Source organism: Macaca mulatta, chromosome 3 (assembly GCF_049350105.2).
Source record: "Macaca mulatta isolate MMU2019108-1 chromosome 3, T2T-MMU8v2.0, whole genome shotgun sequence".
In the NCBI taxonomy this organism is placed as follows: Eukaryota; Metazoa; Chordata; class Mammalia; order Primates; family Cercopithecidae; genus Macaca; species Macaca mulatta.
In genome coordinates, this window is record NC_133408.1 from 97,994,394 (window position 1) to 98,013,046 (window position 18,653).

Sequence of the window (18,653 nt, forward strand, 5' to 3'; positions counted from 1 at the left end):
CTAGTAACTAGCTATTACTTTCCTAACAGCTAGCAAGTTATCCAAGCAAGATTCAACCTGTTCAACATTTTCACTGGTGACATATTTCAAATCTGGATATGCCGCAAAGCAACAAGGCTTGGTTAATATACTGAAGGGCAAAATTAACATTTATCATCCTCATGTCCAGAGAGGTTGGTTTGGTAGGAAAAGTGATAGATGAAATTAAAAAGAAAAAAGGTAGAGTACCACATCAACAGGTTCTTTCAAATATCTGAATTTCAGTTGCCATTAAAACTTTTGTTCTCTAAATATATACCAGTTTGGCTTAAGACGTTGTTTTCAGCCTGCTCTCTACCACTTGGCCCTGGAAGTTCCATTGTGTCTACCAGAAAATCTCTTAAAACGAAATTCTGAGAATCAAACAAAATACTCCAGATGTGTTAATTCATAATATATCTGAATATTATCTATTTGCAATCTAACATGAGTACTCCTTATTTTACAACCAGGTAATTCTGGCTCATCATGAGAAAGTAATCATTTAAAACTCCAGGTCCTCTTCACATAAATGTCTATCAATCTACTTATGTTCCATTCTAAGCTATATTTATTTGTTATTTACATGATTATATTACCTTCTCTCATGCCCAGCAGGAAAGCACTATCCTCAATTTGGTACTTTTCATTCCTAGGCATCTTATTACTCTATATAACTATATATGCGTATATTCTAAAACAACATATAGTACTGTTTCCATGTTTAAAACAGTTTGAGATTTGCAATTGTTAGTAAGTCTCTTGTTTTCACATTTTCACTTTTTGTTTTTTGAGACAATCTTGCTCTGTCGCCCAGGCTGGAGTGCAGTGGCAACATCTCGGATTACTGCAAACTCCGCCTCCCGGGTTCAAGCAATTCTCCTGCCTCAGCCTCCCCAATAGCTGGGATTACAGGCACCACCTGCCACACACCCAGCTAATTTTTTTTTTTTTTTTTTTCCAGTAGAGACAAGGGTTCACCATGTTGGTCAGGCTAGCCTTGAACTCCTGACCTCAGGTGATCCACCAACCTCAGCCTCCCAAAGTATTGGGATTATAGGCATAAGCCCCTACCACACGTGGCCTGTTTTTACATTTTCATTGTGCACAGCATTCCATTATATAAATATACACAATTTACATATACATTCTTTTACTGATGGATATTTTCAATGATGCTATGAATATTCTTTGAGATAAGGAGTTTGTGCCCAAATACAAGTTAATTTCCTCATTAAGCACACTGTTTCAAATCACTTAAAAAAATCACAGCAAAGCTTTCTCAATGAAAGAAGCATAGTGTTGACTTAACTGGCAGAAACTCCTTATTGCCTTCTGGACTTGCACTTTGAATAGTAGCACTGTCTTACAGCAAAAGATCAAGAGTTTCTCTAGGGCATACATGCAGAGGTGGAATTACTGAGTTGTAGAATATGTACTCCACACAGCTATTACAGAGTTATCTACAAAATATGCCTATTTATATTATTTATTGGCCAATGGAAGGTCCTTTTTTCTGAACTGACTGATAGTTTTCTAGGAAACTATTATCCAGGTATTTCAGTTATAATATACAGGTTTTTGACAAACACTGCTTTCCACAAAACTGTAAGCTAAAAGTAACCGGGCTTGGGGGCAAAGTCAGGTTTAAGGCAGACTACTCAAATAACACAATTTTATCACCAGAACAAAGACATGCTCATTCCCAATAAATAGAACACTACTGTAAATATGTTTTTTTTTAAATGGTGAAGTTAGCTTTACAGAAAGAGGATTAAGGTAGGATTGAGACTGCTGAGTTACAAAGAAAAAAGCTAATGCACAAATTGTGAGAACTGTGAAATAAGGACTCCACAACAAAGCCCATGGTCTAACTAAACTAAGAGTAAGAACACGGGGAGATGAGTATACTGTAGCTGTTATCTGATGAAGCAGAACATTAATGTGCTGGAAAATCTTAGGTAGAACCAGTAAGATCCTGATTATATTGTCTTCACTCTCTCATTTACCAATTGCAATGAGTTCAGTGCATTACAGAAAGTCATAGAGGGAGAATATTATTTCCAATACCAAACCTCTTTTATTATGTGTATTGAAAAACAATCCTAGTATAAAGTCTAGTTTTTCACTTTTTTGCTGTGTCATGAAACAAATAAGTTTTAAATTTTAATAGAGCCAAATTTATTAATCTTGAAATTATTTCTTGGGGAGAAGTGTATCCCAGACAAAAAAATAATTCCCTACCAAGAGGTCAAAAACATTTCCACTATTTTCTTTCCTCACCACTTTAGATTTTGGTTCTCAGAGGCAGGTGTTTAATCAACCTAGAATCGACTTTTATTTCAAATGCAAGATAAGGACTCAACTGTTTTTCCATATCAATAACCAATTGATCCCAGCACCATTTATTGAATAGTTCATTCTTTCTCTCCTATACTGTAATTCCATCTCTGGCAAATCAATTTTTTTCATTTATTCAACATTTATATAGCATCTATTATGTATGTGTCAGCACTCGTTTATACCCTTACAGTCTATGAAGTTGTTTCTACTGTCCTCATCTTATGAATTGAGAGAGAAAAAAACTAACTTGACCAAAATCACACAGAGAATTAGTGGAGGAGCTGGGATTCAAATATTGAGTGTCCTGACTTCAAAGTCCATGCTCTTAACTCCCATGCTATGCTTTCTCTCCAGATAGGCACAAGTGTTTATGGACTCCATTCCGTTCCACTGGCTCACCTGTGCCATTTCCATACTGTCTTAATCAATATGGTCTTATAATAAATCTGTACATGACAAGTTCCACCAACATGGTGTTCTTCTTCATGAGTGTCTTAACTGTTCTTGGCCCTTCACTCGTTGGTCCCCATGTAGTTTTGGCAGCAACTTGTCAAATTACATGAACTAACCAGTTGAGATTTGACTTAGGTAGTATTAACTATATAGAGCAATCTGAGGTAAAATGACATCATTATGACACTGAGTCTTCCTATCTACAGTATGGTATATGTCCAGATTTATTTCAGATTGCCTATATCTTTCAATAAAGTTTTCAAATGTTATCTAAAGTCTTATATATCTTTTATAAAATTTAATCCTAATACGCCTTATAGTCCTTTTAGTCTCTGTTGACATTAATGTTATAGTTTAAGATATATTTCCTTTTTTCTTGTTGCAATATGAATGCAACTTATTTCCATAGGTTGATCTCATATCCGGCAACCCTGTTGAACTCTCATGAATTTTAATAATTTATCCAGTATTTATTGTTAGCTTTTATTTTTAAATCATTAATATGCAAGGATAGAATTTTACTGAAAGCTTTCTCACATTTATTAAGTTAATGTTTCTTTAATTTGTTAATGTAGTAAATTACATCTACACATTTTCTATCTTACAGTATCTTTGCATTCCTAGCATAAATGCAACTTGGTCATGAGGCATTATTTTAGATATATATTGTTAGATAGTTATTGTTGAGTTGGGTTTGTTGATATGTTTTTGGACTTTTATATATATGTTCATAAATGAGAGTGCTTCCTAATTTTCTTTCCTGTACTGTCACCTGAGTTTGGTATCAAGTTTATACTTTTCTCATAAAATAAACGGGAGAACCATCTTTTTCTACTTTTTTGAAGAATCTAAGGTTGTTAGCATGGTGTTCTCTGGATATCTGGTAGAATTCATTGTTGCATTGTCTCTACAGGCCTGTTTTTTTCTCATTATTTTTAATTTCTACTGCGTCTGAATTCACATTCCTCATTTTTTCCCTCTAGAGGCAATCCTGTTCTGAACCAACTGGTGGTTTGTGGGTCTCTAGTATGTCATTTTAAAATTTATTTTCTTCTCTGATCTTCATTATTTTCTTCTATTTTCTTTGTGTTTATTCTGCTGTTACTTTTCTAATTTCTTAAGTAAGAAACTTGGCTTATTGGATTTTCAGCCTTTCTTTCTACTGTAACATGAACCTTCTGAGGATCACTCTAGGTACTTGTCAAAAATATCACTGTAATTCAGTTCTGAGTATTTCCTGCATTCCATGATGATTTTTTCTTTGATCCACAAGTTACTCAAAAGTATTTATGAGGATTATTTACCTTTTTATTAGTGACATCTAATAGTAGTCAGTGTACAGCATCCTATATGGCACCAATTCTTTGTACTTTGCTGCGATTTACTTTATGGTCTAGGACATGATCAATGTCTATAATACTTCATGTGTGGTTGAAAAATATGTATTCTCTAATTAATTGATGGGCACAGATACAAATATGTATACACATCAATTAGATCAAACTTGTTAACTGCATTGCTCTATTTTTCTAGGTCTTGATTCATTTTTTGTGTATGTGGCTTGACTCAATGAAAGGTATATTGAAATGTCCCATTCTGATGATAAATTTGTCAGTTTTGTCTGAGGGTTTTATAAATATTTTGAGTTATTAGATACATAAAAATAGAATGTCATATACTTTTTGTCATTCTATAGGAATTCTACCCCTAATAATGCTTTTTGCTGTAAAGTTTGCTTTGTCTAATACTACTAGTTTAGCTTTGCAGATTTTCTTTTAGTTAATATTTGCCTGGATATAGTTGTCTATCCTTTTACTTTCAAATGTTATGTATCCTTATGTTTAAATGTGTTATCAACTATCTATCCCAACCTTTCACTAGTTTTTCAGCTAGTAGGTTTGTTCTATGTATATTTATTATAACTGATATCTTTGGATATATTTTTGTCTCCATATTTTGTTTTATTTACTCTGTTTTCTCTAAGTTTTTCCCCCACCCTATCTTTAAGTATTAAGTACCGTATTTTCATCAGGTTGAAAGTTATAGTTTTCTTTTTGTGGTTACCTTAAACTTTTTTTTAACCCCCAATTTTTTCTGTATCACCCTAAAAGCAAGAAGACCATATGAGAAAGCAGACAGGTTTTGGAGTCAAGCAGATTCCAAATCTACTGGAATCTCAGCTCTGCCATTTACTAGCCTTGTAACCTTGAGGAAATTCCATACTGCCCCTTAGCTTATTTCCTCAATTGTAAAATGCAATGGTTACAAGGCTTACATGAGATAATCTATTTAAGAAGCTATGGACAACAGCTGGGTCATAGCACATGCTTTAAAAATAGTAGCCTTTTGGATACAAACAGATGTGGGCTCAAGTCTTAGTTCAAGTAGAGAAAAAAGATCATTAAGTTTTAAGAAGTGTGTGTGAGACAGGAAGGGGGTGGTTTCAATGAAGATTCCTTTTCAGCCCTAATTACAATGTTAGAAACTGTGAGAATAATCTTTTACTCTAATACCAACTTGGTGAACTTACCCTTTATGATATATGCATAGACAAGGCAGTCGTGCTATAGTATCTCCCTGCTGCAATTCTTCAAGGCATATTGCACATTCCCCAGCATCTTTACTCAGTACATCCTCTGAAGAAAGATAAAATGAATTCAGGGCAATAAAATTATCCATCAAATTGAAAAAAGAATTATGTGAATGCTAATAAATAAAAAGTTGTGATTCTACCTTACTTGGCATACCTTTTCATCAGAAATACATAAAACTCAGCACGTGTATCTGAAATACTATTCATAAATGACTGAATAATGTTCACCTTTACTCCCAGTGTCTCGCGTTTTCATTTCTATTTTACTGAAGCATTTCAGTAAGCAAAAACAGTACAGAATCACCCAAGTTGTGCAGATTTTGCTCTATAAGTTTATCAATAAGCTAGTTATTTGTACCATGAATTTCTTTTCCTTTAATGTGATCAAGATAGTTCAAAGAATTTTACAGTGTAATGTGGCAAAAAAGACATGAAAACAAAATACTATAATTTTAAAAATTACAAAATAATAAAATTGGGTAAGTACAAGAAATCACCACGAATGTGGGACTTTTAAAAAGTTGCTTAACTCAAGAAAATGCAAAGGAATATCAAAAGTTTTGTGTAGATTCTGAAAGAGACTTTTGGAAATTTGATGACTTCAGAATTGGATGCAGCAATTCTTCATAATCTTTTTCCATGACAATGCCAAGCCTACTCCAGGCATTAATTAGAGTGGCTTCCAAAAGATCTGCAGGGTATTTAAAAATGAACAAACAAACAGACGAACAAACAAAAAACTCTATGGTATGCTTAAAATCTCCAAGGGTAAATCTCTTCATAATACACATTTTTCTTTTAAAAATTATATTCTAATGCTAAATTTTAATTTTTAAAAGCAGTTTGCTTAAAATAGAGTATGTAAGCCAGATTTACTTTGTTACTCTTTTTTAAACGCAGAACAAAACATGCCATTACTGAAGAACATGGATAAACTGCTCCAGAGTATATGTTCTTCGTTTAGAGAATGGAAAGCTAAAGCAGGAACATGCAATATGAATTTATACTATAATTAACAAATTACTGCTTTTCAAAATAAAAAATCAAATATGCTAAACGGGAAAGACTGCATCAATCTTTACCTAAATTCTGAAAGAAACAGAAAGGCAGGAAAGTTTTCTAAAGTTATATATTTGTTTGATATGCCCATTCTTCCTATAAAAACCAATCAACAAATTCGATTGTGTACATTATCTGTAATAGTACCTTGCAGAAAAATTCATTCTATAAGAAGTGGTTCTTCCCTTTAATTATTCATTTGAGACTGCACATTAAGAGGGAACACAGACTCTATTTGGTCTACATAAGAGAAGTTACCAGGAGATGATTTACTCAGAAGGCTGGAGGAGGTAACAGGGCACCTTCTGCAGAATAAGCAAAGGCCTCAGCAAGAAGGGTTTATATCAGCTGAACGGACTGAATACCTTAGGAGTGATTTCAGCTAACTACTGGGCAGCTCACAGGCTAATGTATTACAATCAGAAACTTAAGCAGGTAAAGATTTCTGGACAAGCAAAGCTGGATAAATGGAAAATGTTATTACCACTTCCCTGAAGTGCCCTCCCTTTCCCCAGTTTTTTTTTCTCTTGGCCCTAGAGATCCTACCCACTACTCCCACTCCATCCTGCACCCCATGCCTTTTCTCATCCTCTTGATCTCCATTTTTCTCTTATTGTTCTGGTATCTTTCAATAGGAGATTCAGATAGGGAACAAGTTTAATGTAAAGCATCTTACTGATAGCAGTGAGAACAAAAAGAAAAAGGATCTAAAGGAAACACTAAAAAAACTTGGTAAAGGTCTATAATTCCAAGTAATATGGTATATTCTCACCACTTACATATTTTTTCATCACAAAGATATACCATTCTTATAAAAGAATTATGTGAGAATAAGTTTCACAACCAATTTTAAAAAGTCAACCACCACTTTTTATCAAACCTAAAACATCAATGGTCATAATATGCACCATTAGCTTTATATACCACCAAATTAAAAAAAAAAAAAACGCTTCCATTAAACTATGATGCAACATCGATTTTAGACGTATCTCATTTTCAGAGCTCTTCAAAGTCTGAGATGAGAATATTTTAAAAGGTCTAAATTTTATCCTATTTATAAGAAAATTTACAGTACAACAAAGACAAATCCAGCCTATCTATAACTAACAGAATGATACATATTTTAAGAACACAATGCTTAAAATTGACAGGGACAAGACTTATCCCTCAGATGCTTTGCAGGTACTAATTTTAAACAATCTTTTTAGTGTAATTCAGAATGCTGGGTTAAAGTCATTTAAAAGATAAGGTCCCTTAAACCCTAGCAATAAAAAATAATCAGAACTGTACTTCAGAATTGTATTTTCTGTTCAAGAAAAGTATACCTGTACACAAAAACATCCCGAACACACTGATTTCAGTGTAGAAACAGCCTAGTGTCTACTAAAAATAGCTTCTAGTGAAATAATCTCTGCTCAGAAAATTAAATGCTAATGTTAACATATTGTAGCCACTGATCAGCTGCGTTTTGATGAGCAACTCTGAGTTAGAAGATAGTTCACTCTGACTTCAAAACCTCATGATTACAGCTTCAAATAGCAAATGCTTAATTTTCACATTTTAAAGTCTTGTTTCCACTAGAATGTGTCTTTGTAGGTTTAAAAACACTTTCAGTTTTGAAAATTCACTGTGGAATGTGATTAATTTTTGCCTACCTGAGGGTTTGCTAGAGTAGTCCCCTCTCTCACCCCTATAATGACACTTTCATTCAAAGGAAAGTTTTGAGCTTTTGCCTTCCCATAGGTAACTAGGTTTCACAATTTTGAAAGACTTGTTAGTAATGTAATACATTCATACTTAAAAATAGGACCTGGAAATACCACTAAACCCAGGATACTAAAGCATCTTCAAGACAGTTGGGAAAAGATAAAAAATCTAAAGATCAACCAGTTGAAAACATTCATGAAGATATCACCCACAGGGATTAAGAGTCACACTTCGGAACCGGAATATCTTGGGGTAGACTACTAACTAGCCAAAAGTGATATTAAAGAAGCAGAGAAGGGAACACTCACAGATTTAACTACAATAGTTGGCTAGTCTGGATTCCTCCTCCACAAGCAACGATCAATGGAGACACGCGAGATTGTAAATAGGGAACTAAACGTGTTGCTTTATAAGACATCTTAACATCTACAGTACCTCAACATCTATAGTAGTAAATGTTAAATAAGCGCATTGCTTACCAATTTAGTGCCTTGTCTTAGTCATGTAATCTATGCATTAATTTAGATGTACTGATTACAGGAAAAGAAAAGTTAAAAGACTGGAAAAGAGCAATGATTTTTAACCAGAAGTGGGCACTAGAATCACTTCAATGGGTGCATTTTCAACATTTAACAAAAAATTGTATGTACCTGAGCCCCATCCCTGGAGATTCTGAAATATATGCCTGCCTCACAAATGCGATTGCTATCAAAGAATAGCTTAAGTAGAAAGAGTCTAAGATTTAAAGTTGAAAACTTAATATGAATTTCCATTCTCACGAACAAAAATGTTCATCAACCTCAAGTTTCCTTTTATTCTTCTGCTAAAGGTACTCAAAATATTAGAGATGAAATTTTAAAGAATTGTATGAAAAAAATTTTTAAGTTATAAAAAACACTAAACAAAATGTTAGTTATTACCAGATAGTACTTCATGCACCTCTCCAAAAACAAAGTCAGTCATCTTCCTATTTCTTTTGCTCTCCATCTTGGTATTCCACTTGTTTCAAAATTAAACACTGTCATCAAATAACTCCATGAAGATCACGAACTTAGGCACCTATTATAACTGCCAGGTTGGGAACAACTCCAAGCAGATGACGCTGCCTAATTAATTTATGTTTTGGCTTCATTCCATATTTTAAAAGGATTAAAAATATGCACTTAACGTGCTTTTGACATATTTAAGTCACATGTTAATCCTATGAAGTAATAACTATTGTCACCTTCATTTTACACATAAGGAAACTGAGGCTCAAAGAAGTAAAGTAACTTACCAGAAGTTACTAAACTAGTAAGTCCTGGTGTCAGGATTCAAATTTAGACTAAGTCCTTGGCATTTTTCCTACTTCATGAATTCTGCTACAAGAAACAATTTCACTTTAAAGTAACACAAATATCAAAGCAACTGGACTGTTTTAAACAACTAAGTTTTAAATAAGCTACATATTTAGAGGAAGTGCTGTCAAGACTGGTCACACGCTTTATCTTCTGGATAAAATAACTGAAATGACCTTACAATTAACTGCTTACACAATTTAAAACAGCTCTGTACAACAGAACTACGGAGGGTGATGAAAAAACATTTTTTATCTGTGCTGTCCACAATGGTAACCACTAGCCACATATGGCCTGGAAACAGCACTTGAAATGTGGCCTGTGAAACTGAGAAACTGAATTTTTAATTTAATTTTGGTAAAATATGAAACTTTAAAATATATAATGGGTAATGAATACACATTTATAAACTAGTTACAAACTTCTGTTACTTGATATTTCACTTACAGCTTCTCAAGCTCTTAAAATATGCATTGTCCAAAGAAATTACTTAAAATTCAAGCAGCCAAATATGCAAAATTAAAATACTTAGCAGGTCCAAGCACATATCCATATAGTTATTGCAGATCAAGACAACATGAAAAAAAAAGAAAGCAAACAGCCAAAAGTCTTAAAAACAAAAAACAAAACAAAACAAAAAAACAAACCAAATCAACAAATAACACTGAATTTGTTAGGCAGCCAAGGAAACTTCATGCGAAAATTTCATAATCATCACAACTTTATTTTCAGATCAAGCATCCAAACAGGTATATGATCTTTTCAGCAAAATACAATGCCAAGCACTATTATGGATCAGGCATTTTACCTGAAGACTTATTTTTTGTTCTTGAACCCTCAATGATAGCAGTAGAAAACAAAAGCAGCTGAAATGTGAAATAATCCCTAGAAAAATCAAGAATTAAAAAAATTTACAACATTAGTAAAAAGCAATTACTCAAAGAACAAAAAGTTGGGGCTCACAAGTTTTAATAAATACTTTCATATATTAAGTTATCTCTTATAGGTATAAAAGAATGTAACAATTCTTTCAATTACAGATCCATGAGCTATTACTGTACTCAAATATAAATAGGCTTAGAAATGATATTTAACAAAGGGAAACTGCCATTTTCACTGTAAGATAAATATATCAATAAAAATATGGGAATAACGTTTATCAATCTGGGCTTCTCTGCCTAGATGCCACCGAAAATTACTTTTTCAATGCTTCTCTAGTTTAAATGTAACTAAGAATTGATCGTTAAACATGTAGCTACCCTTCACCTGCACTGTTAGAAACTTAATGCAAAATTAAGACTAATTCTTTAGGAGGAAATAAAATTTGTTTTGATGACTTTTTAAAAAAAGTTTATACACTTGGGGATATTCTGGAAATTGAAATTTGGTGAATTCGCCAAGAAAATGTAACTAAAATAAAATGGAACACAAATCAGAAACTCTAAAAGCTACAATATACAAAAGGAGCACTAACTCCACACTTTGACATAGCTTTCTTGGGCCTTTTTGCTCCTAACTTACCTTAAAAAGCTAACTCAGGATTAAGTATTTTATAAAGTTAAATACCTCACAAGTCACAAGTAGTCACACAAGTTGTCTAGGAAATTATTAGATTACCAAGTTATTTCCCAACCATCAAATCAAACTAAAATAATTTTCCTATGCCCTCTAATTGTCACAAATCAACAATAAAGTAAAACTTAAAAACAATTACACTGATTTGTTAAAGCCTAAACAAATATTTTCCTAAATGAGTTGTCCACATGAATAAGAAAAAAAAAATGGAACTGCTGAATACAAACCAAAATAGAATAAAGTATACTTTAAAGTAAAATTTCAGGTTAATTTCTCTTCAATCGCTATGGAGAGAAAAGCATCAGTCCTGAAAAAACAACAAAGCTAATATCCTTATCTGATTTTCAAGCTTATTACTGTATACGTTTAAAATTAGGCAAATGTTTACATTTTAATGTATGTAGGCTCATAGTGGCAATAAGAGTCCAGCAATCTGGGTAATACGTAGCAATTTTTTAAAAAAATTTACAGTTTAGTTTCAAACTCCAACTTGTCCAATTTATTCTGGAATATAATGGGATAATAGTACCTACCTCACAGGGCAGTGGTAGAAATAAATACCTCTCAAATGCCTAGCGAGATACCTGGAACAGAGCAGGTATGTTCTGAACACTAGGTACGTGATTATTGGCAAGAAGGGAGTCTGAGCTTGTTTTCTGCAATCTGAAATGGTAATAATGATAAAACCTGCTTGACCTGTCTCTTAGGATCCTTATGAAGATCTAAGGAGATAATGCAAATGAAGGTAGTCTCATGGAAGAAGAACAGGCTTGAGCTTTGGACAAGTCACAAACCTCTTTGAGCCTCATTTTCATACAATAAATTGCAAGTCATAATACCTACATCTCACACGGTCTTTAATACTGATGATTAAAAAAAATCTAATGAACGTAAAAATATGTAAAAGGCACTAAATGTTAGCTGAATGTAAACAAAATTTTACTACAGCAATACTGAAATAAGCTGGAAAATGCCAATTCACACAGCTATTACAACATGCAACAATAAATATCAAGTGTTACATCAGAACTATCATTAGATTTATAAATCAGGATTTGATATCATTTTGTCAGAATGAATTTAAGGAGTAGTATTACAATGTACATATCTACTACTGCTTTTGTTGAAAGTGAAGTATGTAAGTAAGGCTTTTTCTCTTCCGCTTCTTCTAGAGGATGTGAGATAATTAGCAGGCCATAATCAGTATGCACGGGTCACAAACTCAGATGCCGAAAGATGCAGCTCATCTTAATCGTTTTATAAGAAAAAAGAATAACACAATTGTAACAATAAATGCCTGTTGAATTTGGTCTTGGTTTCAGGGATTTTTAGAGAATGGAAGCAAACTGGTACATGCAGTCCTATCAAAAAGGGGCAGCTGCTGTTAAGAGTAGAATGCCATGGGAAAATAAAGGCCCAGGATGGCCAGATGTACATTTAAAGCAGGTGGAAATGTATATTCATCTGAATACCTATATTCAGATGAATATTCTCACTTGCAAATGCTCAAAAAACATTTCTGATACTGTGTAAGCAAAATAAAACACGGTTGTGAGTCAGATGTGGCCAATTCTTTGCCACCTCTGTATTAAAGAAATAGGGTAAATTCTATGAGGGCAGGGGACCTTGTAGATTTTGCTTATCCCAGCATGCAGCATAGTGTTTTGCACATAGTAAGTGCTTAATAAATATTTTTTGAACAACTAATGAAGCAACAGATCTCAGAAGACTAAGGAAAACACCAAGCAACAAGTGAAGAGCCAATGAACAGAGAAAATGCTCCAAAGCAATGGGTTGTTGTTGCCACTGACTTGAGCACTTTGACTGCTGGTGGTTTTGGTGACTCAGCTGAAGTCAGACCTTTTTTTTTTTTTTTTTTTTTAAATTTTTAAGTGTATTAACTTCTTTACCCAGGAAGTTCGTATCAGCCACTCAAGCAAAAAGTGCTGAATATATAAATATGCCAAGTTTATCAATAAATGCTTGCATGTTTATTAGTATATATGGGAGAAGTATTAAAAGTATGTATGAACCGGAAAAATATTTAAAATGTCCATTCCTGAGATATTAAGGCAAAACATAAAATTCTAACATATTTAGAAAAATCAAGTATCTAAGAACCAGCAGCTCTGGCTAAATTAGAACTTATGCAACATGAACTGAGAATTCTTTCTTGATCCCCTTTACCTTGCTCCTAAACTACTAAAATAACTGTGAATAATCGCTGGATCCTGAAGAATATAAATCTAGATTCATCTGAAACCTCAGGTAATGTAACCATGTGAAAATCAAGAAACAGTAAGTGTGATTTTTTTTTTTTTTTTGGTGAGACAGTGTCTTGCTCTGTCACTTGGGCTGGAGTGCAGTGGTACCATCTCGGCTTACTGCAGCCTCTGCCTCCTGGGGTCAAGCTATCTCCTGCCTCAGCCTCCAGAGTAGCTGAGACTACAAGCATGCACTGCCACGGATTTTTTTTTTCTTTTCTTTTTAATTGTTCCAAGGAAAGGGTGAAAAACACATTGATTTGGAAAAAGGTTTATTTTTTTTCACCGGACTTGGTCAATGTCCTCTAATCCTTAAACTGCCCAAGCAGTCTGCAGTACCTGAGTGAATCTAACAGAACAGGAAGGAAGGCTGCTCTCACTGACACTGAAAGCACTGGAAAGAAGCCACGGTTGGGCTGAAAATGAAAACTCTCCCTGCTCCAAGGAACAATTTCAAAATTCAAACAAAAAGTCTTCATGTGACAAGCTACTGACCAACAGGCTCACAAAAGAGAAATAACTTTCATTCTATCTTTTTCTATTTGAGAAAAAAGATAACAGTATGACCGACATAGGTAATGGCAGATTCTATAACTTGTAACATTACATAACTGAGAAAGATCATTAACTATGTAAGCATATGCAGGGATGGATGAGGGGAAATCACACCAAAAAATTTAAATAGGCACCTACTACAGGGGCAGAATAAATGAGGGAAGACAGGAAGGAAGGAGACAACAATGATGACAACTTTAGCAGTAAAAGTTCCTAGCACTAAAAAACCTGTAATTTTTCAATTTAATATTTCAGAGGCAGTGAAAAAATCACTGCAAATAATGAATTAGTGGTCTAGAATAAATATCATGTAAGTAACTCCAAAGAAACCAAAAATCATTAATAAAACCATAAGAGGACAAATCTAGAAACTCTAAAAGTAAAATTATAGAAGTCACAGGAAGAATAAAAGGAACAAACAAAAAATAATCAAATAAATACTAGAAGTAATCCCTAGGCTGAATAAGATTTGATTTTAGACTGAAAGGGCTCATGAAGTCTCAAGCAGGATGAATTAAGAGATAGGAATAGGGTGAAAACACACTTAAATAGATGCAGGATTAATTAGAGATGGGAGTACAGTGAAAAAACGAAAACATTCTGGCTTTCAAAAATAGAAATTATGCTGTAAGCTTCCAAATGGAAAGACCAGGTTACTAAAATAAAAAAAAAAAAAATGAGACAAAGCCAGACTTCTTATCTACAGTACTGCGAGTTAAAAAGTAGAATAACCTTGGCCAGGTGCAGTGGCTCATGCCTGTAATCCTAGCACTTTGGGAGACCAAGGCAGGCGGATCACCTGAGGAATTGCACAACAGCCTGGCCAACATGGTGAAACATCGTCTCTACTAAAAATACAAAAATTAGCCAGGCGTGGTGGCAGGCACCTATAATCCCAGCTACTCAGGAGGCTGAGGCAGGAGAATTGCTTGAACCCAGGAGGCAGATGCTGCAGTGACCCAAGATCGTGCCACTGCATTCCAGCCTGGGCAACAAGAGCAAAACTCCATTACACACACACACACACACACACACACACACACACACACACACACAGTACACACACACACACACACACAGTTTTAGACTTAATGGAAAAAGAAACACTGAAATTAAAAATCCTATATTCACTCAAGATAGTATTCATATATAAAGGCAAATGAAATAATATTTTGGGCACCTTTCTCCAAGGAAAATTACTCATGAAAGAGCTCCTAACAAACAAAAATTGTAATAAGAATGAAGATCTCAGTAAGAGAAAAATAAAGAGTGTAAACAACAGCAGAGAGCAAGAAAACATGTATAAGCGAAATTAAATCTAAATAGATAATGCTGTATCTAGAACTGTAATGTAACTATGGTTTTTGAAACAAAAGCAATATTCTGCCAGTAAAAACTTAAAGTCTAAATTATCTCCTAATACTAGCACTTGAAGAGAGGCAGTGGAGGGTGGGGAAGTAAACAAGCATATCAGCGGAAGAACTCAGAGACAATCCCTCATTCTGACAGAATAAAATAACCATATGTTTAATGATACATACTAAAGTAAGGTAACCACTAAAAGAACAAAAAGGTGCATAGTAGAAGTTCTAAATTAATCTGGAGGAAAGGGAAAGCAACTTGACCTAGAAAAGGCTAGGAAGAACAAAGTAAATAATAAATAATAAAAAAATAAGAGAAGAACACCACCAAATTTACTAGTTAAAATACAATTGTGTATGTTCTGTATGGTATATCCAACCTCAATAAATCAACATATTTGCCATGAATACTAAAGAAAATAAGCAAGGAATCGTCCAAAAGCACGTACAAAGATGAGATCACAAATGAGGATGAAACCTGAAGGGAAGAGAAAAAAAAGCTATTACAAAAATGAAGGTAAAACTAGAAGGAGCACTAGAAGAAATCACAGGAACATGAAAGGGTGGAAATGAGAAAAATAAATAGGAAATGAAGAGTTAAGAATTAGAGGGAAAAAGTGTTCTCTACAGAAGACAAGAAAAGGAAATGCAATAATGCCTATCTACAGTCAAAAATAATAATCAAGAAAACATTACAGAAATAAAAGCAGATCTAGATCTACATACTGAAAGGGCACACCGAGTCCTGAAAACTGACCCAGAAAAAATCAACACAATTTCAACCCTAATAGATACTGGTCATAAAGCCCATCTGAAAGGATTTCTATGAGGATGAACTTCAGCTAGCCAAGAGATGTCTGAAAAAACTAAAGCAAAAGGATTAGCAGTGGGAGCTGAATCTTTACAATGGTAAGATTAAAACAAAAGTGGGAACATTGATTAGATAATGTATAAAGTATATACCTAGCAAAAATTAAAAGAGGTGAGGGTGGATGGGGGGAAGATGATATAAATAACTAGGTGTCAAAAAGTATTATTTAAAGCTAACAAAGCAAGGAGAAGTACAAAAAAACTTAATAGTATAAAAGCAAACATTAGGTAATATAACAACTAAAATTAGAACACGGGAAGGAAGGAGAAAAATAGGAAATACACTAATTTCATTATTGTTCATAGAAAAAACCAGTATCTAAAAATATGAGGTATTATATAAAATTATAGAAGTAATCACTAAGCATAGAAATAGTTATTAGAAATGTAATTAGAAACACAATTAGAAATAACAGCTATTTCTAATTAAAAAAAACAACAGTTATTTCTAATTTTTAAAAAAATGAAACAAAGAAGAGCAGGGGCCGGGCGCGGTGGCTCACGCCTGTAATTCCAGCACTTTGGGAGGCAGAGGCAGGCAGATCACCTGAGGTCAGGAGTTCGAGGCCAGCCTGGCCAACATGGTGAAACTCCGTCTCTACTAAAAATACGAAATAGCTGGGCATGTGATGGCGGGTGCCTGTAATCCCAGCTATTCGGGAGGCAGGGGAATTGCCTGAACCTGGGAGGCAGAGATTGCAGTGAGCCGAGATCATGCCACTGTACTCCAGCCTGGGTGACAGAGCAAGACTCGGTCTTAAAAAAAAAAAAAAAAAAAAAGAAAAGCTGGTCACTTAGTGAAACATTTTTAAAAAGTTATGAAACCAGAAAGTATAATGACAGAATTAGCACTGACTATATTAAGAAATATAAATGGGCTAAACCAACAAAGAACAAACAAACAAAAAACAAAGATTAGATTGGATTGCAAACAAAATCTAACCCTGTATTGTATACAAAAAGCATATACGAAACAAAAAATATTTAGGAAATGAAAATGAAAAAAAAAACTTATCAGGCAAATACAAACTGAAAGAAAGAATGAATTACAATCTTACTATTGACAAGATTGAACATAAGGCATAAACATTAAAAGAGACAGAGGGACTTTTATAATATTAAAAAATGCAATTTGCACCCAAGTTATAATAGTTATGTTTATACCCATATAACAGCAGCAACATTTGTAAGGGAAAAAATACATATGCAATATAGAGAAAAACAGAAACACAAGTAGTAGTACACTTTAATTCACCTTAGCCCACAAGGATCAAGTGAATTAAAAAAAGATGAATATTAAAGACCTTTTTTTGAGACAGCGTCTCACTCTGTCATCTAGGATGGAGTGCAGTGGCATTAAATTTTATCTATGTCTTTTTGCTTATTCAGAGACAGAGTCTCGCTCTGTCATCCAGGCTGAGGTGCAGCGGTGCGATTATGGCTCACTGTAGCCTCCAACTCCTGGGTTCAAGTGATTCTCCCACCTCAGCCTCCCAAGTATCTGGGACTATTGGCATGCACCACCACACTTGGCTGACTTTTCTTTTTTTTTTTTTTTAATAGAGATAGGGTCTCACTACATTGCCCAGGCTGGTTGGGTCTTGAACTCCTGGTCTCAAGTGATACTCCTGTTTTGTCCTCCCAAAGGACCTTTTAAATTACATATGAATAAGAAACATTTGCCAAAAGTGACCTTAAACCACAAAGAAAATAATAAATTTTGATAATATAGAACTAGTACAGACAACATCCTCTGATCACAATGCAGCAAAACTAGGAAACAAATAGCAAAATCAGGGAAAAAAGTCCTCTACACTTGGCTAAAGATACTCTCAAATAACTTTTGAGTTAAAGACACCCACAAAATACAAAGTACCTCATCTAAAAAAAAAAAAAGTAAAAACCATAAAAACACTACTTATCAGAACCTTTGAAACAGAGCTAAAACATCGTTAGAGAAAAATTCATAGGCTTGCATACTTATGCTGAAAAACAAGAAAGAAAAATTAATACCCCCAACACAATAAATTCAGAAAACACATACCTAAGGAAAGCACAATAAATAATATAAACAAAAGTCTAAATTAATGAATTAGAAAACAGAAAAATGATAGACTAATAATGGATCTCTCTGCAGAAACCCTATAAGCCAGAAGAGAGTGGGCACCAATATTCAACATTCTTAAAGAATTTTCAACCCAGAATTTCATATCCAGCCAAACTAAGCTTCTCAAATGAAGGAGAAATAAAATCCTTTACAGACAAGCAAATGCTGAGAGATTCTGTCACCACCAGGCCTGTCTTACAAGAGCTCCTGAAGGAAGCACTAAACATGGAAAGGAAAAACCGGTACCAGCCACTCCAAAGACACAACAAATTGTAAACACCATCGACACTATGAAGAAACTGCATCAACTAACAGGGAAAATAACCAGCTAGCATCATAATGATAGGATCAAATTCACGTAAAACAATATTAAATTTAAATGTAAATGGGCTAAATGCCCCAATTAAAAGA

The 18,653-nt window shown here is 34.0% G+C and overlaps 1 protein-coding gene across 1 annotated transcript in view; it reads right to left on the minus strand.

The window, feature by feature from the left end:
• ZNRF2 (zinc and ring finger 2) overlaps positions 1-18,653 on the minus strand; it is a 91,428-nt gene that overhangs the window by 9,553 nt on the left and 63,222 nt on the right. Inside the window, exon 3 of the mRNA XM_002803334.4 lies at positions 5,345-5,450. Coding sequence (XP_002803380.3) covers positions 5,345-5,450 — 106 coding nt within the window. The remainder of the gene's footprint in view (positions 1-5,344; positions 5,451-18,653) is intronic.